General features: G+C 41.4%; 2 protein-coding genes across 6 annotated transcripts in view; both read right to left on the reverse strand.

Moving 5' to 3' along the window:
- Nucleotides 1-11110, reverse strand: part of LOC115910587 (maltase-glucoamylase, intestinal-like) — a 59824-nt gene extending 48714 nt beyond the window's left edge. The window contains exons 1-4 of the mRNA XM_030960837.1: nucleotides 11065-11110; nucleotides 8067-8301; nucleotides 7511-7613; nucleotides 7278-7423 (exon numbers count right to left, since the gene is read on the reverse strand). Coding sequence (XP_030816697.1) covers nucleotides 7278-7423; nucleotides 7511-7613; nucleotides 8067-8301; nucleotides 11065-11110 — 530 coding nt within the window. The remainder of the gene's footprint in view (nucleotides 1-7277; nucleotides 7424-7510; nucleotides 7614-8066; nucleotides 8302-11064) is intronic.
- A 1566-nt stretch (nucleotides 11111-12676) lies between these two features.
- KIF21A (kinesin family member 21A) overlaps nucleotides 12677-24936 on the reverse strand; it is an 86232-nt gene continuing 73972 nt past the window's right edge. For all 5 annotated transcript variants that reach the window (XM_030961124.1, XM_030961127.1, XM_030961126.1 and 2 more), the window contains 6 exons: nucleotides 22997-23177; nucleotides 22481-22645; nucleotides 21676-21793; nucleotides 18675-18845; nucleotides 15683-15882; nucleotides 12677-13929 (listed from right to left, as the gene is read on the reverse strand). In XM_030961124.1, the coding sequence (XP_030816984.1) occupies nucleotides 13836-13929; nucleotides 15683-15882; nucleotides 18675-18845; nucleotides 21676-21793; nucleotides 22481-22645; nucleotides 22997-23177 (929 nt within the window). In that variant the 3' untranslated portion in view covers nucleotides 12677-13835. The remainder of the gene's footprint in view (nucleotides 13930-15682; nucleotides 15883-18674; nucleotides 18846-21675; nucleotides 21794-22480; nucleotides 22646-22996; nucleotides 23178-24936) is intronic.

The following is a 24936-nucleotide window of genomic DNA, read 5'->3' on the forward strand; positions in this document are numbered from 1 at the left end:
AGATAGAAGGAACAAAACAGGAGGGAGCATAAAATTACATCATGTTTGCAGGAATTTGCATGGTTTTCCTTCAAGTGTCCTATGAACCATAAAACCACTGTGATGGACAACAGAAGGGGTCTTAAAAATGTAAAACCAGAGCTGAACAGTTGCTCACTCTCAAAACTGCAACACCTGCTAGAAGTTAGACAAGGCAAAGTCTGTGATGACAAGAACCCTTCTTTTTTGCACAAGAGGTAATAGCTGCAGTCACATTTACTGCTGAAAGTCTTAAGCTGTTAGGGTGTCTGTGGTAGGAGCACTCCTGCCTATGGAAATGCAAACCAGCCTCCCCACACATCTGCCTGGCCCATTGTCTTTGAACAGTGAACTGCTGCCTGTCCAAGGAGTCTGACTGATAAAAGCTGCTCTTTTCTTTCATACATGGTACACTATACTAAAGAGTAAACCTCTCTAATTTTTAACCTCTTATCAGGAAAAAAAGAATGACTCAGATTGAAAAGGTCTCTGTAAAAATTAACATTTTTGGCCAGCAAGGGAACTGGTCTCACACCAGCAGTGAAGCCACTGGCTATCAGGATGAAACATAACTGGAGTGGACCAAGGAAGGACTATTAAAAGGAAGGTGAGTAAGCAGATAGATAAAACATCCTGCTCATGTTGAAGTTCATGACTATCATTGTCACAATGTTGAGGGGGATGACTAAAAGGCTGAACAAGATAGTTTTCAGGAGTGCAATCATCAGTCCTTTGTAATATGAACTGGACACGATGATTTACCTCTCTGAACAATACTCTGTTGGGGTTTATTGGAGGTCAATGGCTGCAGTGTGTGCAGTGGCCCAAAGCACTGATTCACCTGCCGTGAGCAACCAGCTGGTGGCACTTCTAAGGGTGGTCTGACAAAACCTCCAGAATGAGCAGACTTGGGACACAGATATGATACATCATTAGGACAGGCATCGTGCATTATCTGGACATTCAAAAATAATTTTGAGTTGGGAGAGGTTTGGTCTTTTTTTTTCCTTCCTGTTGCAATGAATCCTGGAGAACTGAGCTCATTATTTGAAGTTGTAAACAACTGGTCCAGTCACTTGGAGAAAACGTCCTCTATAACATCTGCTTTTCTTGGCCTCCAGACCACCCCATATATTATCTGCGTGCAAATTTAGTTGTAACTTCCTACAGCTATCCAAAAAGGGAGTCTAAGCCTCCTGGCAAAGCTTGGGCACACTATTCCAGAGGGCCTGGGCTACCATAGTATGCACAGGCTGCCCATAAAGTGCTAAAGCACCCTAGGGAGTGAGGAGTACACACTCTATTTTCAAATGAACCTCAAATAAATTGATTGACAACACACTGGAGCTGCTGAGGAGCATCACCTAAGGAGCCCAGATCTCAGATTGCTAAAAATACTTCCACTGACTGCTGGTTTTGGCTGGAGTTAACCTTCTTCATAGTAGCTGGTATGGGGTGATGTTTTGGATTTGTGCTGGAAACTATTGATAATTCAGGGATGTTTTAATTACTGCTGAGCAATACTTAACAGAGCACAACAGGGCTTTGGTGCTCATTACACTGCCCCACCAGCAAGGAGTCTGGGAGTGCACAAGTAGCAGGGAGGGGACACAGCTGGGATAGCTGGCCTCAAGGTACATCCCATATTATATGGCTTCATGCTGAGCATTAAACCTAGCAGGAAGATTGGCTGGGAGACTGCTGCTCAGGGACTGGAAGGCATCAGTCAGATGGTGGTGAGTAATTGTTGTCATTTGCATCACTTTTCTTTCTTGGGTTTTATCTCTGTTATTTTCCTTTTAATTACATTATTATTATTATAATTATTAATATTACTATTATTATTAATATTGTTGTTATTATTATTATTGCTACTACTACTTTTACTTTTTTTTCCTTGTATTAAATTGTTCTTGTCTCAACCCATGAGTTTTCTCACTTTTACCCTTCTGATTCTCTCCATCTTTCAGTCAGGAGTGAGCAAGCAGCTGTGTGGTGCTTGGCAGCTGGCTGGGGTTAAACCATAACAGTGTTTCACAACAGCTGTATTCCTTATTAGCTGTAACACTTGGGACACCACTGCAGTGCAGAAGGTCCACAAAAAGACTGAATTTTGATATGTTTATCTTCCTTTAAAGGTGATTTGTCAAGTAGGTGGAGAAAATCAGCAGAAGTAATCAACAGATTTTCCACAAACATGACATTTATAAAAAAATAAGAAGTGCAGAGTATATTTACAGTTATTGACACATTTCTGCTCTACTTCTACTGTATTCATTGTGTGATATCAGGAAATGTCCTATAACTCACTGGATATACAATGCTTAATTTTGCTCTGAAAAACACTTGGTAAGTGATATACCTACAATATTTCTTGCCTAGGTAACATAAATCTTAATGATTAGAAAACTAAAATAATGGCTCCTACAAATTAGGAACAAGCCCATTCTACCTATGATGCATACGATTTCCTCCCCTTGCGTCCAGCAAAACTGCAGTTATGACAATAGCATTATAAATCATTCTAATAGCCCTGCCTATGTAAAACACCTTCGTGGTAAGTGGTGTCTGTGCTAAAAATAAAAAAAGGCAGCTGAACTCTACAGCAGCCTTTTTGGAAATTAAGGAAAATCTTGATTAGGTTTTGGTTATTTGTGCAGTATATGCCCAAGTGCAATAGCAAACGAGGTAATCCAAATGCTTAATAGAAAGTAGTCCCTATCTGGCTTGCAAAAAAAATGTTCTGCCTTCCATTATTTGTGTGACATCATGAAGGAAAAGCCAGGATATTAAAGTGGAGAATCAAATCAGTAGTCCATCCCTCTGCAGCCTGTCTCCAGCAATGGCCGAGGCCAGATATCATAAAGGAAGAGGCATAAGATGTCAGTCAGAGCCAGCCTTGCAATAATCTGCTTATGGAGGAAGTTTCTGGCTGTTTTCATAGAATTAACTGATGTTGTGAAGCATGGAGACAGAAGTATTTGGGGGTTTTATTTTCCTGCAGATGATTTTTTTATTATGCCTGAATGTGTATCCTGCTAGGCCTCCTGTGCCAGTGCTGCCCTGGGGCAATGAGTCCCACAGAGTAATCACACACTGCAAAACAAGCATGTGTTTGTTATTTATCACTGCCTTAAAGCACACACTTCCCAGCCTTTTACTCTCTGTTCTTGAGAAAATCTGTGCTTTCTTGGAGCCTTGATGCTCTCAGTTGATAGTACCTCCTCCAGTGGTTGCTGTCATTAGTGTGGCAGGAGCAGCAAGGAGAACAGTGCTTGCCTGACTGTATGTGCCACAAAACAACCCACAGGCTCTTTAGCTTGCTCACCTGCCTTATTACAACACAGCATTTTCTCCCCTGTTTTTACTAATGTAGGGTCCTGGCCAACAATAGGACAGTTTCCCATAAGAGCTGCAAGATCAACCAGGATATCCTAAGCAAAGATTGACTAAACTAAAGCCAATCTCTTGACATAACATTTTTCCACTGACCACACCAATTTTGCCAAAACAATTATTTTCCAATCATGATGGGAGTAAAAAGAGGCTCCCTGCAGCCTCCACTGCCCGAAAACGATGGTAGTTTGGGAGCTTCTTCTCTGGGACAGGAGATTCATGCCCTAGTCCCTGTCCCTCGTGGTTCAGAACTGTGACTTGCAGCCTTAAATCAGATGCAGGTTTCTAGTTTTCTTGTGGAAAACAGAAAGCACCTGACTTCTGGATGGGAGCAGAAGCTTTGCTGTGTCTCATCTGATCCCCTTGGCATCTCCCTAGTGAATGTGTGGACATGGCACCTCTTTACCCCCATGGCTTTGGATAACTACTGGCACAGAAAAGGACCTTCCCTGGCTAGTGGCAAAACAGCAGGAGCATTGGAGAGGGAGAAAAGCAGAGCAGAAGGAGACAGGATGTGATGGGACAGAGAACAAGACAGCAGTGGATGAGAAGGAGAAAAGTAAGAGGGAGTAAGCAGAGAGGTATTGCTGGGAGTTCAAAGGGAGGCAGCCCAAGAGCTCCTGGTCCCAGCAGCCCCCAGCAGTGCCTGGATCATCTCCCTGCATGACTCTGTCTAATTTTCGCCCCATGCAGGCAAAGCAGCAGCTGTCAACTGATTAGCTTGAAGCAAGCTGAAAATGTAGCAGGACATGGCCTTTTATTCTTGCTCCTGGCTCTGCTTGAGGTTTGCAATCAGCTGTTAATGTCTCTCCCCCCACACAGTTTATTCCTTTCCCCTGTTATTGTGATTACATGGAGCCCTGAGTTTGTCCTGCCCTCCTTGGGTAGCTCAGCTACGTCTCCCTGCATGCAGTGAGTGTGAGAAATGCCCTTAAAGCACACTCAAAGCCTCCTCTGCCTCTCCCCTGCAGCATTTCTAATGTGGAATGAAATCACTCCTCACAAGGAGGAGGCTTTGTGCACAGGAGTGCCAGAGTGGGGATGGGGTTTTCTATCAAGCAGAACAGACAGGAGCCTGACACCCCATTGCTTCCCAGCACAAAGCCATGGATGGCAGGACAGACTGCAGCTCGGAAAGGAGGGCAGGGAAACACAGGCGTGGGCTTTGATACAGCCACCCAAACCTACACTGTGTTGCTGCCTGGGACAGGCTGCTTCCTTCCCAGGTGGACTGTCAGCTGTGCCAGAGCATGCTGGGCATCATGAGGGTATTTAGGCTTTCTTGTGGCGGTAGGTCATCCAGCAGCATGGCTCTGCTAGCAAGGGATAAGAAGCATAAGGAAAAGAAGATTTCTGAGGATCTGGAATTGCTTTACTATGGAGAAGTTTTCCTCAGAGATATTTAAAAGGTCCAGGAGAGAACCCTGACCTGGTTTGTTGCAGACACAAGTTATTATCCACCCACACCTGGGGAGTGCAACTGCAGCACCTGTTGAAGAGGTTTTATTTGCCCACATGGACTGTTCTGAGCAGTGTTTGTGTGCATATAGAAATCAACAACTGATTCAGCTGTTCATTGAGACAGTAAGGCCATGGCTGTTCACGTCTTAAAACAGGAGGCTAAAGTCCCTCCAGGTGTCAGGCACTTGTCTGTTTCTCAGAGACACACAGCCTGCCCTAACCTGGCCTGGGCACAGACACCACCACCTGTGCCGCTTGGTGCCTGGGCGCCCTGGAGCAGCTGCTCCCACTTCTGGAGGGAACCCGAAGGAAAAGATTTGGTTTTTAGCATTCAAACCTGCCTTTGGGCAGGTTGAACTAACATGAAAATCTACTTAACCTGACAGATGCCACCAGTGCACCCCTGGACCCAGCCAGTCAAGTGCAGCCACTGATGGGAATGTTCCTATAATGCTGATTGCTGAGGGCTCATCCCTCCCAGTAAAGTAAATGCAGCCAACCATAGATTTTAGGCCAGGATATATAACCTGCTTCCCTGTTTTGAAAGATTCCATCTGCATAGCTCTTTTGGTAGCTAAGGAGATTGCAAATCCCTCTAAGACAGGCTGTGGAGCTATCTCTGAGCACCTGCATTTCCTCACTCTGACAGGATGGACAGGCAAACAAATGAAGGGGAAGCATTTTTGCTCCTCACACAGGGAATACAACTAAACTAAACATCATTCAGCTGTGAGAGGAATGGCTCCCTGACAGGATCCTTTAGACTACAGTACTGGCTGTGCCATTCCACATGAAACCAGAATTCCAAGGAACATACTATTTCCCTTTCTGTACACAAAATCCTGTGTCTCTGCTGGTGACAATATTTTGGGAGCAGCCCTGCAACTGCTTGCAGGATAGAAGTCCATTATTTGTGCATTATATTCACCCACAATTTCCTCTTTTTTGGCTTGGCTGGGTTTCAGGAGCACTCCTTTACCTGCCTGGAGGCAGTGTACAATTTCCCACGGGGACGCTGGAGAGCAGAGCATCCCTGCTGCTGCTGTGCCAGTCCTGCAAACCAAGGCTGCCCTCTGCCTCCCTGGGCTCCGCAGCACAGTACGGCTGCACCCACACCTCTGCTGCTGCTTGGTGCACAAAGAGATGGAGGGGAAGCCAGGAGGCTTCCCCAGGCCCACAGCAGGGCACTGAATGTGCCCTCCTGGAAACCTGCTCAGTGGGGACTGACTTGTGTTCCTCTGCCTGTCACTGGAGCTGTGCCTTTGGCAGACCCTGCATCTGCTCCATGGCAGTCCCTCCCCTTAGCTGGGACATCTCAAGTTTGATCAACCCAGGCTAAAGCCTTGGGGTCTGGGTAAAGGTGAGGAGGGCTGAACGAGAATGGGTCATGAGCTAGGCCCTTGTTATGCATTCACCCTTTACACCAGCATTCCAATTAATAAGCCTTTACAGGAAGAAGAAGAAAATTGGGCCTTTAACAAAAGCCCACTGTTTACACAGAGCTGTTAAGTCTAATGAGAAATTAAATTATTTTTGTTATTATAGTAATGCATAATGCATGCATTTAAAATAGCCTGCATAAATAAGACTTTACAGAATTGACTGTGACATGTATAAAGAGATGCCATGAGACTGTAGTTCAAAAGGATGGTCAGGTCATTAAAAACCCAGCATGATGGTTCCATCTGCAGACCATTCTAGAGGCTGTATTGTCTCATTTGCATCACTCATGTTAAGCCATCCTTAAATTGCTCACTGCCGCATTCCCAAAAGCAGCTGGCAGGAATGCACCTTGATTGGGACTCTTTCTAAGCAGCATTATGCACTAGAGATGTGTTGATGGAAGCCAAGGAAAAGGGAAATTATGACACCCGGTGACATTTGTTAGTGAGAGGAGCTTTTGCTGAAGTTAAACTTACAGTATTAGCTTGAGAAAACAAATGGTATTTTTGCAGAGGGACAACTAGAGCCAGTGCCATTCAGTGACATCAGTGGAAATTCGAGGCTTACAGCCTCCACTGCTTTGAGCTCCCTAGACTTTCCTGCTGGAAAGTGTCAGGAGACCTGGCGCTTAGTTCCTGATACCTCAAATTTCAGAAATCTTAGCTCAGTGCTTCGATGAGTTGAGTTTACCAGCATCCCAAGCCATGAAATTGTAGCCTCAGAAGTTTTTGACTTACTGCATAAACTTTTATACATGCACATAGATAATTGTCTGGTACACGGGCACATACCCCCATTAATAATGAAAGCCATTCAGGGACAAGGCACAAATCTGCATTTATACCACATCCTTTGAGCCCTTGTCCCACAGGCCCAAGCAACAGGGTGTAAGGAAAGAGTGTTCACCCCATCACACCTAACTTTTACAAAAAGCAATATGAATCATGCGTAGTACTCACAGCACGGTGCCAGTACTCTTCCTCTTGATCGTGAAGTGCGTGGAATCATCGGAGAACTCCACCTCATAGTTGGCTTCTTCAGCGGTGACCCCGGGGCCATCGATCTTGAGTGGGACTTCAAACCGCTGCGCACTGGGGTCGTAGAGCTAGAGCGAGGTGAGCAGGGGGCAGGTCAGCTCACTCCTTAGCATGAGTCACTTTGGTTCAATGATTCCAACCCCCCAAATACTCACCCTGAACCGGAGTCTGTCCTTGGTCTGGAACTCCACTTCGAAGACGATCGGAGAAATGTCATTTCCGAAAAGGGACATGGCCTGGCGCTTGTTCAGCGTGACTCTGCAGGGCAAACACATGCTGGTGACCACCACGAAGGATCACTGGCTGAGACCACCCTTGGGCAGGCAAGGGGAACCACCCAGCTGCTCTGTGGCAGCTCTTAAAAAACAAATCATTGACTTACTGACAGAAATAATCCCTGAGGCCAGTTTAGGCCTTCCTTGATGTTAATGGACAAAACAGAGGCCACTAAAGAAAGAAGACCTCATAACTTCCTGGGACATAGCTGCCAGGGCGGGAGGGAACACTCCGTGCCTGCACCTGGTTTCCTCACCTGAGGTGTGGTGAGAGCGCAAGCCCCAGTTCTATGGCAATGCACAGGGAAAGGTGTCCCTTTCCCTCCTTGGGGAAGGAAAGTTTTCAGGGGGATGTGTTCGGGAGAGCGGCCAGGGCGGCAGCGGTGGCCGTGGGGCAGTGCCGGCCTGCAGCGCCCAGGGAGCCTCCCGCACTCACCTCCAGCCCTTGTCGGTCTGCTCGGGGTTCCCGCTGCGGGCGTAGCCGTAGGGACTGTCCTCCGGGAAGAAGCACCAGGGAGCATTGGGCACATCGCTGGAGCACCAGGTGCAGCCCCGGGCCTCGCAGGACTCCTGGGAAGCGCCGGGCTGCGGGTGGCAGTCAATGCGCTTCCGCACCGCGATGCTGCTGGGGCACTGCGCGTCCTGCTCCTCGCCCAGGCACCCGCCTAGGGCTGTGGGGGAAAAGCCGTCAGAGCAGCAGGGAACCGCGTTAAAAACCCCACAGCACGGCAAACCTCAGTTATTCTTTGTTCTGGATGTGCTTTCTCCCCATCTTAGGGCTGGTACCCATTATCCCTTGGACTAAGATGATGGCCGAGGAGCAGCTGCCTGCTCATACCGGAGCAAGAGCAGCAACCACTTTCTTTTACAAGCCGAGGCACTGGGTCTGCATTATTCTGCACTCAGAGCTGCCTGTGCTTAGCTGAAGCACGACTTGCTTGAAATACTCATACAAAGTTAAATAGCAGCGTAATGAAGCTGCTGGTGAGGCGTGAGAGCAACACTGCAGGCTGGCAGAACAGGAGGGAGTCTTCAGTAAAGACTGCTATCAATATTAAAATGTTACATTTTCTGTATAATTATGTTATACAGAGATGTTTTCTATCTATAGAGATACAAATATGTGACAAGCAGCATGCACTTATATGATATAAATAGAAAAATAGAGTATATGTTCATATCAGGTTTCTTTTCTGTATCATATGACAGCTGTATCTACATAGTATTAGTAGTTTGTTTTAATATAGGTATGATTATGAGTAAAGGGAAGATGCCAGCAGTAAAAGAAAAGGCATATATTAGTCATTCACAGAATCATCATGAAAAAAAACCTGTTAGTAAGGTGCTAAATTTTCCTTTTTTACAGCTGCAAGTCAAGCCCTCTGGTTGAGAGCCTCCAAAGAGCAGGGGGACCACAAGACCAGCTCCCTGCTGTGCTGACAAACTGCTGTTGGTAAATATTCTCAGAGAGAGCAGGCATATCACAGGCAGCATACTTATTCTGAAGTTAATTTATGTCATTTTAGTCATTACAGCAGTATTCCAAGATTAAATCTACTTGAACAATAATTGCCCTTTCTACAAAATGACTAATACCTCTGCTTTCTTTTTTTTTTTTTTTTCATGTGGACTGTTGTGTGCTTGAAAGCCTAAAATATGATTGCTGATGCAGTCTGGGCTTCTCCACAGAAAGAATTATACAAGCAGATGTGCACAAGCAGTAATTATGTATACTAGGAAAATTTACAGAATGAAATAGTAGATTTTTGCTAGAGAATGCCATCATGCTGCAATGCCAGAGTTGGTTTCCAAGTGGGGAATACGAACACAGAAAAGCAGGAGTGCCACCTACATTTTTTTTGAGAAAACTCTCATGCCCCTTTTAGACAGGAACATCTGACACTCAGGTCTGATGCTCCCAGGCTGCTCAGTAGAGCTCACTGCTCGCTGCCACAGTGCCTCATTATCATCTTCCTGAGGCTGGAATTAACAGGAATTATCTGGCTGTTAATCTGCACCAGCTGCTGGGCAGGCAGCATTGGTTTCCACCTCTGTTTGCTGGAGCAGAGAGTCAGGTCCCACAGGCTGACTGCTCTCTGTCCAGCATTCACCCCTCATGATACATCATATAGAAAAGCTATAAATTCTTATCCTCTTTTTCATCCAAAGCATAATAGGAATATGAGCATCCTTCTGCAATCCTGCAATTATTTCTTCTTGGAGCACAAAATAAACAAAACCTATCACATTTAATTTTGGTCTGGAGTGTGTTTTCTAGTGAAAGTCAAATGCAGCATTAGTGTTTTCATTGCTGAAATCAAGAAAAGTATGACTGAACATACTACAGCAGATTGTTGATGTGGTGTCATTTTACACAGGATAGGTTTGGGAGAGACTTTTATGAATTAATTTGTATTGTAAAATACTTTCAAAATACTTCTTATGAACGAGATTGTGGATGACTAACCTAGTTCAAAGGGAAAAAACATTCCCCCAGCAGGAGCCAAGAAATTTCTTCCATTTCTTTTCCCATTAATGCAAAGCTTACATTTTCCAGCAAATTTTAAAAACAAAGACTTGCAGGTGTGAGCAGCTGAATAGGGCTGCAGCCTTGTTCATCCCTTGTTCCCGGATTTACTTCTATTGTAGTACAAACCTGATAGCAGCAAGTGGGAAGATACAATTTTCCTTCCCTACTTTTAAAGATAATTTAAAAACCATAATTTTCACTGTATTTACAGCCCATGTCTGTAAACATACAAAGACTAAATCCAAACAAGTAGTTGAATATATAGCAACAGCTATGGCTACTTGCTGCTTTTCCATGATAATTTCCATGGGAACAGAAGCTAAAGAAAGGCAGTTGGAAAGATTTAGGTGAAAAATAATTCTCATTGATTTTTTAAAACCTTCACTTTAATTTTGAAAAATTGGATTAAAATTAAGGCATAAGGAACGAATTGAAGTATTACCACACAGTTTTTCATTTAATAGTATTAGTATTTACATTTTAGGTTCATCTGTACATTTCAAAGGCATTTTCTGCAGAGTTTCTATTCTCCAGCAACAAAATAATATGTATTCTCCCTTTACTATGCTCTGGACCAAATCAACCTCTGGTATGCTGGAGTAAAAATTACAGAAAAAAACCCAAAACTAACAAAGCAATAGGTAACTTCAGAGCTGAATGATCCCACTGATTCCCTTTTGACTATGTGGGTGCCCAAGTGCTGAATGCACCGTAGGACTGGGGCATATTTCTAAAGAAGTCAGCTCTGCTGTCCTCCCACAGTCACCTCAGGTGGAGTCAGTGCCATGCCTGTTCTCTCCTTTTCCATGGAAAACAGTAATTTCTTTTAATAGCTCTTCTATCATTAGCACTTTTATATTTTGCTTATGAAGCCTAGGACAAAATAAAAATGTGGTATACTTACCTGCAAGCACAACAGCCAAGAAACACAGACTCCTCATCCTTGCCATGGTTGAAGGAGGACTTGTGCAGGCAGTCTGAAGCCTTTTATACAAGGCAGGGGCACGTTAAGCACTTGTTCTGATACACAATCAGAAGCATTGCAAATATGTTCTCAGCATTCATATCTTTAATGAGATTATTTGTAACATATGACCTTGCCTGTATCTAAGCAGATATGATGAGATACAGTCTAATTTTTCCACACACTTTGTTCAACTTTTGAATTCCAACTTTGAGAGGAAAATGTGATTTTTCCATGACTTCTTAGAAAATTAATTTTTCAGAGACCACCTTTGGTTTTTTTGACACAAATATGTTCAGACAGTGGGAATCCAGTGATTACCTTTTTCTGATTTCATATTATCTTTTGTCACATATATGGGTTTACAGCACAGATGAAGTTTGGAGAAAAACAAACAGTCAAAGAATTCTCCATTAAAACAAGACAGTGATACTGTGACCTTTACAAAATGACATTTTTCTTCCAATTACTTGATGCCAAGAAATTTCAGAGCAAATGTGTGAAAGCTTTGTTCTACAGTAAGACTTGGTTTAGGTGGAATATCTTTCTGGAAGAAAAAAATAAAACAACCAAAAACCTAAATATTTTTTATGAATCCATTAAGTAACATTAGTGCCTATCAGGAGATAGGCCAAATAAAATATATGCCCTGCCAGGCATCACTGGAGAGGAACATCTGCAGCTCAGGCCAGGGCCACACAGCCCATGTGCTCAGAGTCCAGCAGCTGGACAGAGGCAGGCTTTTCCCAGGGCTGCAAGGGCTTCTGTCCTGCACTTGCAAAACACACTATTCACATGAATCTTGCACACACAGCCATGAGTGTCCAGCCCCAAAAGCAGGGGTCACCAAGTGATTGGTATCATTTGTGTAGCTTGGCACAACACCTGCTGGGCCAAGGGGAACGGGGACCCTCCACCAGGCACAAAAACCTCTCATGTGAGTCTTGTATGTAAATCCACTCTCCACCGGAATTTGCTCAAGGTTGTCACATAGTCCCAAATAGTTTGTGTGTATATCCTTTGAGTAGCTAAAAAGCATGATAGACAAACACTAAGTGGTAGTGCTGCTGCTTATTTTAACTAATTTATACATTGTTTTAAATCAATATATATCATCCATCACCCGTTTCTATCAACACTTGGAATACATTGGTAACCTCAAATTGCAAGCAGTATGTTCATCTCCTTTCAAGCTGAGCAGAGAAGGAAGTAATTCCTCCAAGATCAGTAAGAGGCATCAGCACTTTTCCTTGTTTGACAGACCATATGCAATAAGGCAAGAGAGGTATCATCTCATAGGAAAAGGAGTCACCTGCTTCATTTTATGTCTGTACTGTATTAAGTGTGAGGGAATCCCCCTAGGGTTCCTAAGTACTATAAAGACGCAAATAATGGCCAAGGGGAACACAGACATGGGATATGATGGGATATATGGGCTATGGTGCTCACCAAGCTACTCTACTGCACTGTGTAAAACAGTGAGTTTTAAATTCAACACCTTTGCAAAGGAAGTGATTTTTTTATAAGGAAATATGATGGACAAGGCAAAAAAGCAGTTCACATTCACATCTTTATTTGTTACCTACACAAGCTATAATTTACAGACTGATATTTTCTGAAAAATAAAAACAAAACAACCAAAAAAACCTCAATATCCAAACACTGTTTCTGAATCTACATAAAATTTTAAAATTTGCAGAATTTACAAATTAATATTCAGAGCAGTTGGGTAAATTATACATCCTCCCTCAATATCCAGGTTCCAAGAGCTTTAAAAGTCATACAGGCACAAGATAAGATATTTTCTTTATACAACCATCTATTTACATAGCTTTTCCCAATAAACGTGGTTCAGTTCTCAAAGTAACTGCCAAGGTTTGCAAAAGAGTGTATTTAAAATACATTTAGCAGCATATAAAATTAGATAAAAAGGAAAGACAATTTGCTTAAAAAAAGAAAATGTGAGATGATAGAAACAAATCAGTAAGAAAAATAGATTAAGATATATTTATCAGAACATTATGAACATCTAGTCATTGCAGAACATAGGCAAAACACAAATAAAACATAGCCATTTGTGGGCATTTGAGGTCTAGTCCTGAGCACAAAGTATACACAGCTGCACAACTTTGGTCAACACAGATTATATGCTATCAACACACAAGTGATATGGCATTTGCTGTTAGCAGGATACAGCTGTGGCAGGTAGACATACCGTTAACAGCTTCTTCCCATCTATTACTCACTCCACTTTCCTAACAACAGTGTAAGTGACCTTTAAAATCTTCAAACTGCCTCTCATGATCAAAGGCTTATTCCTGGGGCATGTTCCTTCTCCTGTTACCCTAAAATGCAAAACAGCTGATCATACTTGTGAGTGAAATACAGCAGAGCACTTTTGTTATATATTTCAGGTTATAATTTTGAGATGGTCATTAGAGAAGACTGAATTCCAGTTAACTTAAACTGCAAGTATTACATATGCACACAAATTCAGCCATAATATATAGAGATACACGTGACTGTTGAGACTCAAGCATGTTACCAAGAGGTTATTAAATACAGTACATATTTTAAGGACAGCAGGTCTAGTGGAAGAGTTCACACATTTTCAGTCCATTCCAGTCATCAGTGTTTAACTACTAGACATGCAGCAAACTGCATAGAGTGCACCTCAAATTGATCAATGTATTCCTTTATCCCCTGTAATTTCAATTACTGGCAAGATCTTCATTTGCATCTCCTGTATCTGAGATCTGTCCATCTATTATATTTCGAGCTTTCCAGATCCTCACAGTGCGATCACTGAAAACCAAAACAAAGCAGTATTAGAGCACTCTGATTACACTGGGGAGGGAGAGAGGGCCAAGGGGGGGCCAGGGACACTTCCTTAAAAGCTTGAGTGCCTTATTCAGAAAGGTATTGTTGGCAAAATACCAGCTCTTTAATGGACATGCAAGGGTTATTCTATCTCCAGGAGACTTCGTAATTTAACATGTACAACACTGAAGATTCCCTAACCTTATCACAGCACTGGCTATGACCTTTAGCCATCTAAGAATGTATAAAGACTTTATGCCTAAGGAAAGTAAAGAGGTGTCAGTCTATCATAAGTAAAAAAAGCACAAAACCATAAGAAAATATGAAGTCCTAACTCTCCAACAAAAATACTCAACAAACCCAAACCCATTTGCAAGTTGCTAGACAGCACATACCAGTGAGCTGATGTTTAGAAGCCCAGACTGTAGTTATGTACTTTTGGAAAAAAATCACTATTTACACAATTTTCAATTATGTGTAAATAAAATATCACAAAAAAGGAATTACAAAACGCTGTTATAATTTAGAAGTAAAATAAAGAGTTAGTCTTGTTAAATATCAATTTATTCCATGAAAGGGAAGTTATTAATTTCTCATAAACATTAACTTGAGTGACTAGCTAACACTGAGTCATATATTCCTCACAACTCCCTCAAAAGAAACCAGCAGGCAGAGAAGACTTTGTGACAGTTAGAAGTATTTTCTGACTTGTGCCTTCATTTCACTGTAAATTGTTAGGAACCATCTAAATTTTTTAGACCTTAAGCTCACTGCTAGAAATACCAAAAGACTGAAATTTTTTAATGACAAAAAAAATGAATTTCAGATGCATGTATTTTCTAAATGGATTAATAATTTTTAGGCAAACAGAGACATAAGCTTTGACTTCTCTACCCCTACCTATTAGTGCTTAAACAAAAAACCTGACCACCAAATATGAAAACTTGGCAACTTTGAAATCCTACTATGATTCAGAAAGACCTGCTTGTAATTCAGAAGGCCAGAAGCTTCCACAATTGGCACAAGAATGTAACACGTCAGCTTTCACAGCTCCTGTGCTCAGACTACACCACAAAGGGGCTCTGTTGCTGTCTCCTGCATATTCTCCATAACAAGGTACTTTTCTTGGTCAATTCCCCTGAGGTTTCAGGTCCTCAATTTGCTCACTTTTACTGAGCAAACAAGTATTCAAATTGAAGTGTTTACAGGACAGTAGGATGGCTTGCAAAGCTTCTGCTGTATACCAGCACTTAAAAGCAAACCAAGCACAAATCAACAGCCATGTGCCATGGCTTTTAGGAGAATTTGCACAGGTAAGGAATGAGTCCTACCAGGAAATAGTCCAACTGCAGAGACAAGCTTATAAAGTTCTCAAGTACTGCCAAATTCTCCCTGCCATCCTGTAGATCAGTGGTCTCCAAACTTGTTTTGATCATGCACCCCTACCACTCAATTTTTTTAAGCCCAAATTGCTGTGAATATTTATTAATTATATACACATACCACTGAGTTCTAATAATTTATTCCAGCACCCCAGTGGGTCATGTTGTGCATCCTCTGGGGTGCAAGCATCCCACTTTGGGGATGGCTGTGATAGATATTAGCACTGAGGGGCATGGACTGGACAAGGTCTCCTGATGCTTTCTATGAAGTGAGTTACACATGTCCTAAACACATGTGCATGGACAGAATTCTAGCAGGGGACACAGAAAAGAAAGATGCATGGAAAAGAACTCACTCTGCTGCTGTAAAAATCTGGCTGGAGTTGGTGCAGATGGCATTTATAGGGCTGTCATGTCCCTTCATCTCCCCAATGGGTGCAAAGGTGTCCACGTTCCAGAGCTTGAGGGTGCCTCCCCTGCAGCCACTGAGCAGAACCGGCACCCCGGGCACCAGGCCAAGAGCACAAACCCAGTCCTTATGAGCATTGGGGACTTGCTGAAAGAGAGAAGGCACACAAGTCTCACAGGGCTGCAGAAAATTCCAGAGGAAAAAGCGCAGAAGTGGAAAAATCCCAAGTTGTAAGCCTGATTCCTTGTCCTGCAGCAGTTTAGCTACATGGCTCTGGGTGGCTTCTGCACCTTTAGAGCAAGGAGAGTGCTAACTTTCCAGGAGTGTTTCTTTTTGTGAAATAATACTGCAAAACAAGAAGAAAATCTAATATGCACAATTGACCTAATGTGGAACAGAAATCAGTTTAGGATAATGCAAAGTCTGCATGTTTTCTAATGCATATTTGAATGCATTTTTGAACATATCGTCTCTGTATGTGTTTCAAGTCTCTGTAACTGTTATAAAACACAGAAAAAGAAAATCCAAAATACTGCACAAAAATACACCAGGAAGACAGAAGCTGTGTTTGCCTTCTTTCTTTCCTCTTTTCCCACTACACATTATACATTGATTTTGTGATGTTGCACTTCACAGAAACACATTAATTCTTTATTGAGGAAGGGCACTAGCATTTTAGTTCTCATTCAGAAAGCAAAATGCTGCACAGACCAGCTGAGAATCACATCCTTTTTTTGTTCTCAAATTTATTTGAACACATTACTGTTCTCACAAATAAATACACAGGGAAAAATAAAAATATGGGGAAATAATAGCCAAAATTTGCTGTCTTTTGGGGATACCAAATGTGGCTTTTCTCTAGTTCAGTTTGGTAAGAATTGCTTTGCTTTGCTGCATTGCTCATAATGGAGTACATTCAACTTTCTAGGATCACCTTGGTGTTTCATTTATAACATACACAACAGCACTGGTAGTCTGATTCTGCAGCACTCCATGAAACTGGGAATGGCGGGGGGGGGGTGGTGGTGGTCATGGTTCTTATAAATCCCAATTTTGTCACAGCAGGGTTTTGTGACTTGGGATGTGCAACACCAAGTGAAGCAGATGATCTCCAAATTCTTTTGAATAGCATGCTTGTTAAGGGATTTTCATTAATTACAGAGGATCAACATGTGTATGCCAAACCAGAACCATTACCATTTCTGCTGTAAAGCAGCTTGGCTCTGTTTCAGGTTTTGGTTGCTGGGTAGATTAAGGAGAGCAGCTGTTCAATCTGCAACCTTGGAGGTTTTGAAAACTCAGCTGGGCAAGGCCTTGAGAAACCAGACAACTACAAAGTTGGCCTGGCTTGGACCAGAGGGACAACTTTACATTGTGTGACCTCCAGCAGGCCCTTCCACTCCGATTTATCACATGATTAGCAAAGCAACAGCATTTCTTATTCCCTACAAAAGACAATGAATAAAAATTATTTCTATTCTGTCAAATGCTTCAGTCTCACCTTCTTGAGAAACATACAGCATTTTATAGAAATGAAAAGAAAGAATGAAGTGTGAGATTATTCTTATCAAGTTCTAATTTTCAAACCAACAAACAGGGGAAGGCAAAGTAGAGAAATCATGTCCATATACCAAAAGGAAAGCAAGGAAAGTGATATAACTAGTCCAATTTACATACTTATTCACCCCTGATCCTCTATTCTTTCTGATGTTAAATTAATTGCAATAGCAAAAATGCATATTGCATAATATTTTAATGAGCCTAAAATGCAAGAGTGAAGACACTCCTTAAAACTTTAATGAAGTCACTCTGAGAATACAAAATCTTTCCAGTGCCTATGATTTTGGTACAAGCTGCTTAGCACAATTTTCTGGACAGACAGATGCCAGGGCAGATGTCCCAATATGGGCAAGTGAAGGTTCTCTGTAGGATGCTAAATTTATGAATCCTTATTTTAACTGTGAAGTCTTTGTAGTATTCTGAAAAGGAACTGGCACTGAACTGGATAATTTTGAATGAAGGTCAAGAAAGTTTATATATTTATGTAATACTAATTATGCCCATATAGAAATTTTCTTTTTAAAGTAGCTAGTCCATTATTTTCTCATGTTCCAATACTTTAAAATTTAATTTTTTTCCTTGCTATCAGTTTGCATATTAAATGCATGCTCCTCCTTTCTCTAAAAATTACTGCAAAAATAGCACTCTCTTCTGGTATTTGTTTTTCTGCCTTTCAGTTCTTGCTCAGTCTCAAGTTAAATAATCACAACTATACCTCAAGAACCTCTCATAAGACCTAGAAGAACAGATCAGCTTATAGCAGATAGACAAAAAGTAAAGTTCTTCATGCCAAAAAAAATTGCAATTTCCCTGGATTTGAGGTCCTTTTTACACTCACTCCCTTTTTTTCATTTTTACATAAGGAAAAACATAGAGCAAATGTGTTCTGACAGCAAGTGTTATTGTGAGTGTGTTGTATACATAATGTAACACCTGCACTGTACAAGGAGATGATCTAAGGTCCAAGACTGGGTGGAGTGAGATAGGCTTCTCTTCACAAGAAAATATTCTGTAGCCTGATCTGAAGTATTGTTTCTCATTAATAAGTTCCCAATCCAAAATTTACTAACTTGTCAAAGACAAGTCACAGATGAGGCAAATGCTTTTATTCTGAAGCAGAAAAACAACCCCCATGTACTCAGAGCTAAAACAGGATAACCACTTTACTAGAATTTCCTAACGCTACATGCACAGAAAAGTAACTGCATGTAAAGATCAAGTACATTATTGATTTCTTGCTTAGTCAGTGCTCTATGCCTTCCCTATTAAAAGCACCAGTATCTATGTGAATAGTCATTGTACGACCCTGAACATTTATAGAGCCTGAAAACAGTTCTACAGTGTGACTGTCACAGCAGCTGCATGATTTTTTTCATTACCTGAAGAAGGTCTTTTTGAGACAAATCCCATTTCTTAATTCCATTATCTCTCGAGCCACTAAAAAGGTTATCTCCCATAATAGCAAGTGCTTCAATGCCATCATAATGAGGAGGTTCAAAATTGTGTGTAGGACTCACGCTTCCAAGAGCCCCTTCAGTCACATCAAACATCTAAAATAAATAATAAAATATGTTATATGAAATTTTCTGCCATCTAACCTGCTTGAAAGTCATGCAGCAAATAACTTCAGGGAAAAAACTTATTACAGTCTTATTACAGGCCACAGTATCATGATGTATATTTGACAGAATTTATCTACCAGAACCACTCCTTTCTCCTCTTCCACCCCTTTCCTGATGTGGGAATACTCCCCTGACTTCAGAGAAGACTGCTCTGGGAAGAAGTACAACTACTCAAATATCCTATACACTGCAGCTTCAGAGGAAGGGCCCATGTATACCCTGTGTGGTGGGCTACAGAAACAAAGCTCATGAGTGAGTTTGGGAAACATAACTCACTCTGGGAGAATTGCACAGCTAAGTAGCTTCAGAAAGAGGCATTAATATGTTTTTCTGAACAAGTTGTTTTGGTAAAGGTTACATACTGTTACACACTGATGCTTTTCATGTACTAGACACACTTCTCTCCTTGTCTGTGCTCCAAGAATGGGGTGTTAAAACAAACTCTTTAAGAAAGGTTGCTTTAACAATTTAAGCCATAATCAATCCCATCAGGTCTTTGTTGCTAGAGCTGCAGTGTAAGCAATTCTGATTCATTTTGCATTGCGAGGAACCAGAACTCACCCAGTGAGACTGAGCTGAAAGAACAGATGAGCTGTAACTTTTTAAACCACCAGCTCTGTTTCACAAGCAAATGTCAAACTTTATCCTCTATTATTTGCTCTTTATTGGCCTTTTAGACTGCATAAGCTTGACAGTAGAAAAGCGAGAGCTTGGTAGTGTAAAATAATACCTTGTGAGCTAAAGGTATTTTAAAATAAATTACCGCATTCAATTAACATGCATCAGTTCCAATTGCAACAAAAAAAATTCAGTGATAAACCACAAAAATCAAATACCTGCAGATGACTAATATTACTGACTCAGTAGACAAGACAGTAGTTTCCTGTGACATTACAGTATCTGTTACCAGGCCTGGTAGCCCAACAGACCTACCCATGCAGAGAACCACACATTGTTAAGGGGTTAAAATGGACCTTAAAGATCATGTAGTCCCAAACCTTCTTTGGTAGTAGGGACACCTGCCACTATACCAGGCTGCTCAAGGCCTTATCCAGCCTGGCTTTGAATAGTGCGAGCATTGGGGCATCCACAACCTCATTGGGTAACCTGTTTCACTGTCTCTACACAGCAAAGAATTTCATGTTAATATCATAACCTAAATTTCCCCCTTTTCCATCTGTGCCCATTACTCCTTGTTCTGTCAGTACAGTTCCTGATGAAGAGTCCCTCTCTGGCTTCCCTGTAAGCCCCCTTCTGATAATGGAAAGTTACGAGGTCTCCACATAACCTCCTCTTTTCCATGCTGAATGGAAGCATTGAGAATTCGTAGACAGCTGCACATACAGATCATTTATACTATCCAAAGTGGCTTGAGAATTCTGGAGGCATTCACTTTGGAGAATACACACTACTCTGAAGCACACAGAAACGGCTGAAATATCCCTGGACATTGTAGTGGTGTAAGTCAAGAGGCAGGCAGACTTAGGAGGATTTATATAGCCTGGCCACAGAAAGGAAGGACAGAAACTTCTCTGCCTGTTGACAGCTTTGTTTTCCAAATGCCCTCCCACCTCCTTGCTTGTCACAGGAGCTCACAGCATGACAAACTTGCATTACATGATCCCACCCTGTGGTTCCCACTGAGGTCCTTCCCTCATTACTGTGCCAGGATGGCAGCTCATAACTAAACCAATATTCTCAACTGTGCAAAGAAGTAATTCTCAGAGTGTCTGCCTCTGTCTCCCCATTGCCTAAGAATCCCCTGGCCTCTAACCATAGGGACACTGCTGACAGGATTCAAATCCACAGCCCAAACTGTCCAACTGTGCACCAACCTCCCTGGCAGTTTTTTGCATCTGGCACAGTGCCCAGCCAAGCATCCAAGAATTGCAGAATAATTTGAAAAAATGAAAGCCTAGCTCAGTGAGAAAGCTCACACAGATTCTGGATCCTGCTCCACCCCCAGCTGTGATCATACATTCTCTCCAGTGTGTGAGAAGAACAGAATAAAGGGTACCCCCTCATAACAAGCTAGGGTTTCTTGCCCATTCTCTTTGGCCTCATGCATCACACATTCTTTGCAGTGTGAGGGTCGCCTTTATATGATGATCTACAATTCATTAGGTCTGGTTACTTGGGTGTAGCCCTGAGGAACAGGAGCTTGTGGGTTTAAATAGCCACTGGCCAAGGTCAGCCAAAAAGAAAAAAAAAAGACAAAAAAATAACCCCCTCCTCCCAAAAAACCAGATTCCACATCCTTGAGTGAATTAATCACAACTCCAAGAAACAGAAAAGTATATTGGCCACCTTGCCTGAAAAGTGCTGACCTGGCTGAGAAGTGCTGACCTCGCTGTCTTCCCCACTTCAGAGCCTGGGCTAAACCCTGGACTCTCTTATGTGAGGAACACACAGGGTGTCTCTGCTGAAACAATTAGGTCTGCACTCCAAAACAGAGGCACTGACTTAAGATAAAGAGCTAAATGTTATATAAAAGTAGGTGTTATGAATATTTCTCCAAGACTTTGTACACCTGACATCCAATTTAATGGGGATTAAGAAAAAACTAAACTGGAGACAACCATGCATCCATCTTCCTTAGTAAAACAAAAAAGGCATTGAAGTGGTAAGTATTATGACTGAATATTATTCATGATCCATGACTGGTGAAATAATTTTCATTTTGGCTATCACATTTTGAATGCGTAGATGTAAGCTACTTCTGCTGAAGCCTGCATCCCATGCTGATGTGCCAAGTTACCTTTATATAATGATCCTTTGAACCAGTTATAATAAGATCTTGTCCATTGGAGATTTGATCGACAGTAAGGCACATAACAGGACCCTGGTGACCAGTTAGCTTCCCTGTAGACTGAAATCTTTAAGGATAAGAGAAGAAATGAGGATTTGTTAATTTTTCACATATCCAATACAGTCCATAGCACAGCTTGTGGCAAATGGATCATTTTATTTTCCCTATGTCTTCAGTACTCATCCTCTTGTTTACCTATACTCTATTGTTCATATCCATGGATAAATATTAAATCTACATTAAACACAACAAAACCACTCTACTTATGCAAAATAGGAATTAAAACATTTTAAAGTAAAGATGAATCAGTCCCCTCATAAGTATTTTCTGTATTTTGAATGCACTCTTTGGGAGCAGGTGCTGTTTGGAAAAGTGTAATTATAGTGCAGCTATCATAACCCCATATTATATTTCATTACTTCCATTGGCTTCCATCATCTCATCAACAATTACTAGTCAGGATTCCCATCCTCACCTTACAAAAGTGTGTTTTGTAGTGCCTGTCAAACAAAACCTTGTGTTTTTCCAGTCATTTTTACTGAAATGATTCACCACAACCTTAACACATGAGAAAATCATTATCTCAGTAACCACCACAGATGGGTTAGTTGATCTGTAACTGATACCATATTTTGCCCAGGTGTGGACACTACCATATAGAAGAAACACTTCACAGCCTGTTTCATATGCCCAACTTTGCTGCCTATGCACATGTAACCACCTAAAAACATTCTCTTTGGCTGGTGTTCTGTACCTTTTCAGGTCCCACATCCTCACTGAGTTTCCAGCAGCTGCATAGAGGAATGTGCCAGTTGGATTTAGTGCAATTTGATTGATCTGGTTCTCTCCAGCTGGGATAGCAACTGTTCTGTTAGTACTTCCTGAACACACATCAGCAGGCATAGCTTGGCCTGAAGACCTGTGTACAGAGAAGGAGAAAAAGGAAAAAAAAGAAAAAGAAAAAACCCAAATTCTACAGTTAGTTTGCCATACTTTGTATACTCTCTAGAAACAAACCTATTTCACTGAGCAAAAAAGGCTATAAGCCAATTATGAATACTGAACATCTTATAAAACTCTATATGCAAATTGTTTTGTGTTCCCATATATTACTGGTGTCCCATACTGACTTAGCCTGAACATGTAAAGAAACATTCCAAACAGTGTACTTATATTACACTGTACTGCAACACTGAATTAAATATAATAAAATGTATCTAAAATTAAGACTCATTTGAATGCCTTGGCATCTGAGGTTCAGCATACTCACGTCAATGTCCGAATGCACTTGGCAGAATCTCTGATGTCCCACACCTTGATATAGGAGGTTGAAACTGTGAAGACCAGGCTTGTGTAGTTGCAATATTTAATAGAAACCACATTATTTGGGTGACCCCCTAAAGACATAATCTCCTGTCCAGTTACCAGATTCCAGACTTTACAGGTACGATCTAAATAAAAACAAACAAAAAGGGGAAAAATATTAACAACTAAAAAAACCCCTGAAAAATCTCATGCTTTTCCTAAACTCAGTTAATTTTTAAAAAAGTACATTCATTCATTTGCACTCATACATTTTCCTCCATTTCTGTAGACACTGCAGAAACACAGCTAAATTAAGTAGTTCTTTAGAAATACACATAGGCATCCATCTATCATTATCAAAACTAAGCAAGGTTGATCATTAAATGTGCTTTCAAGACCTGCATATTAGCTCCCAAAGCATTTTAAAAGGGATTAAAATCTAAAGGGAAGTGAAAATACAGACAATTTAGAGGCTGTAAAGTGTGGATGATGACAGATGAAGAGAAGAATCCAATTTTTAATTCAATAATTCATTATTAAAAACATAGTTCAGGATGAGTTTTGAGACTTAGCATGGCTGAGTTCTGTCTGCCACAACACAACTACAAATGTGAGAAGGGACCCAAACTCTTCAGTGTTTTGGGGGCCTCCGAAAATCCCAGCAGAGAGTGCTTTAGTCACTGTTTTGATTCCATAGCAAAGGAATTTAAATACTGCAACCTTTTATGTCTAAAAATCCCAAATGCACAGAAGTTTTCAAGAAATCTGCAACACTCTTGGCAAGCACAGGAAACTCTCCTTGCTGCACCATGTCTGTATCCCTCCATGTATTTCAGATATACGTTTATACTGAAATAAGTACTGGAAGGATGAAGAGAAAGCTTCATGTATAGTCTCCAGTTATGATAGCATGAAGGTAAGTATAGCAAGACCTGTCTGCCACTTTAAAACACCAACTACCAAGATCAAAGGTCTGCAATGCACACAAGAGCTTACTGGTATTTCTAAATTTGTCTGCAAGTATTATCTGATGTCAGTGAGCCGAGACTTTCTGCTTCAGCAACCATTTCCAAAAGATTTAACTTTATTTAATTAAACAACTGTCTACACTCTTGAGTAAAAGCATATTTGGTAAACTCCCCACAAAAAATATATACAGGAAAAATTCTCCCAGAAGTTTAAGAAGCTAGGATATGACTTCAAAAAGGTAAATATTTGCAATATCTGCAAACTTCCATTAAAAAAAACAAACTACCAAACCTTTAGAATACAAATCATAGTGTCAAAATTTTATCTGGTGGTATCTTTAAGCCAAACTGAGCAATGATACTGGAAATTCATTACAGACAGGAGGAAAATGGTTCTCTTCAAAACACTGCTTCTGTCAGTTTGAGAAGTTTATAGAGTGACTGCACCATCCAGTAAGGAACTTAGAGGCAACTAAAATTCCAGGCCCTCCCACAGCTTCCATGCAGCTCTTATAACAACAAAGGACAGGCAATGAGATGCATGGAGGAAGCAGAAGACACCCTCAGATGAAGAAGATAGCTCAAAGAACCAACTGTGGCATGAAGGGTATGCAAATCCCGTGCAGTAGAGCCAAACATGTGCCAGTTCCCAGCTCCACCCCCTACCTGAAGCTATTTGCATTGCATATCATGTGTGTACATGCTACCATGACTGCTTCCATCATATCACTCAACAAATGTTAATGTTACTGCTTTTTGTGGTTTTCCACTACAAATAGGCAGCCAAATACTACACTTTGGAGTTAGAAACCTGTAGATAATTACTGTAAATCTGCCTTCAGCTTATGTTGAGAAACAGACCCTTAGAATTTTCCACTGTGTTTACAGCACTAAGCACAAATTAAGAATTTCACAACACCCCAAGTTGTCAAAGCAG

The sequence above is a fragment of the Camarhynchus parvulus genome, chromosome 1A (assembly GCF_901933205.1).
Source record: "Camarhynchus parvulus chromosome 1A, STF_HiC, whole genome shotgun sequence".
NCBI lineage: Eukaryota > Metazoa > Chordata > Aves > Passeriformes > Thraupidae > Camarhynchus > Camarhynchus parvulus.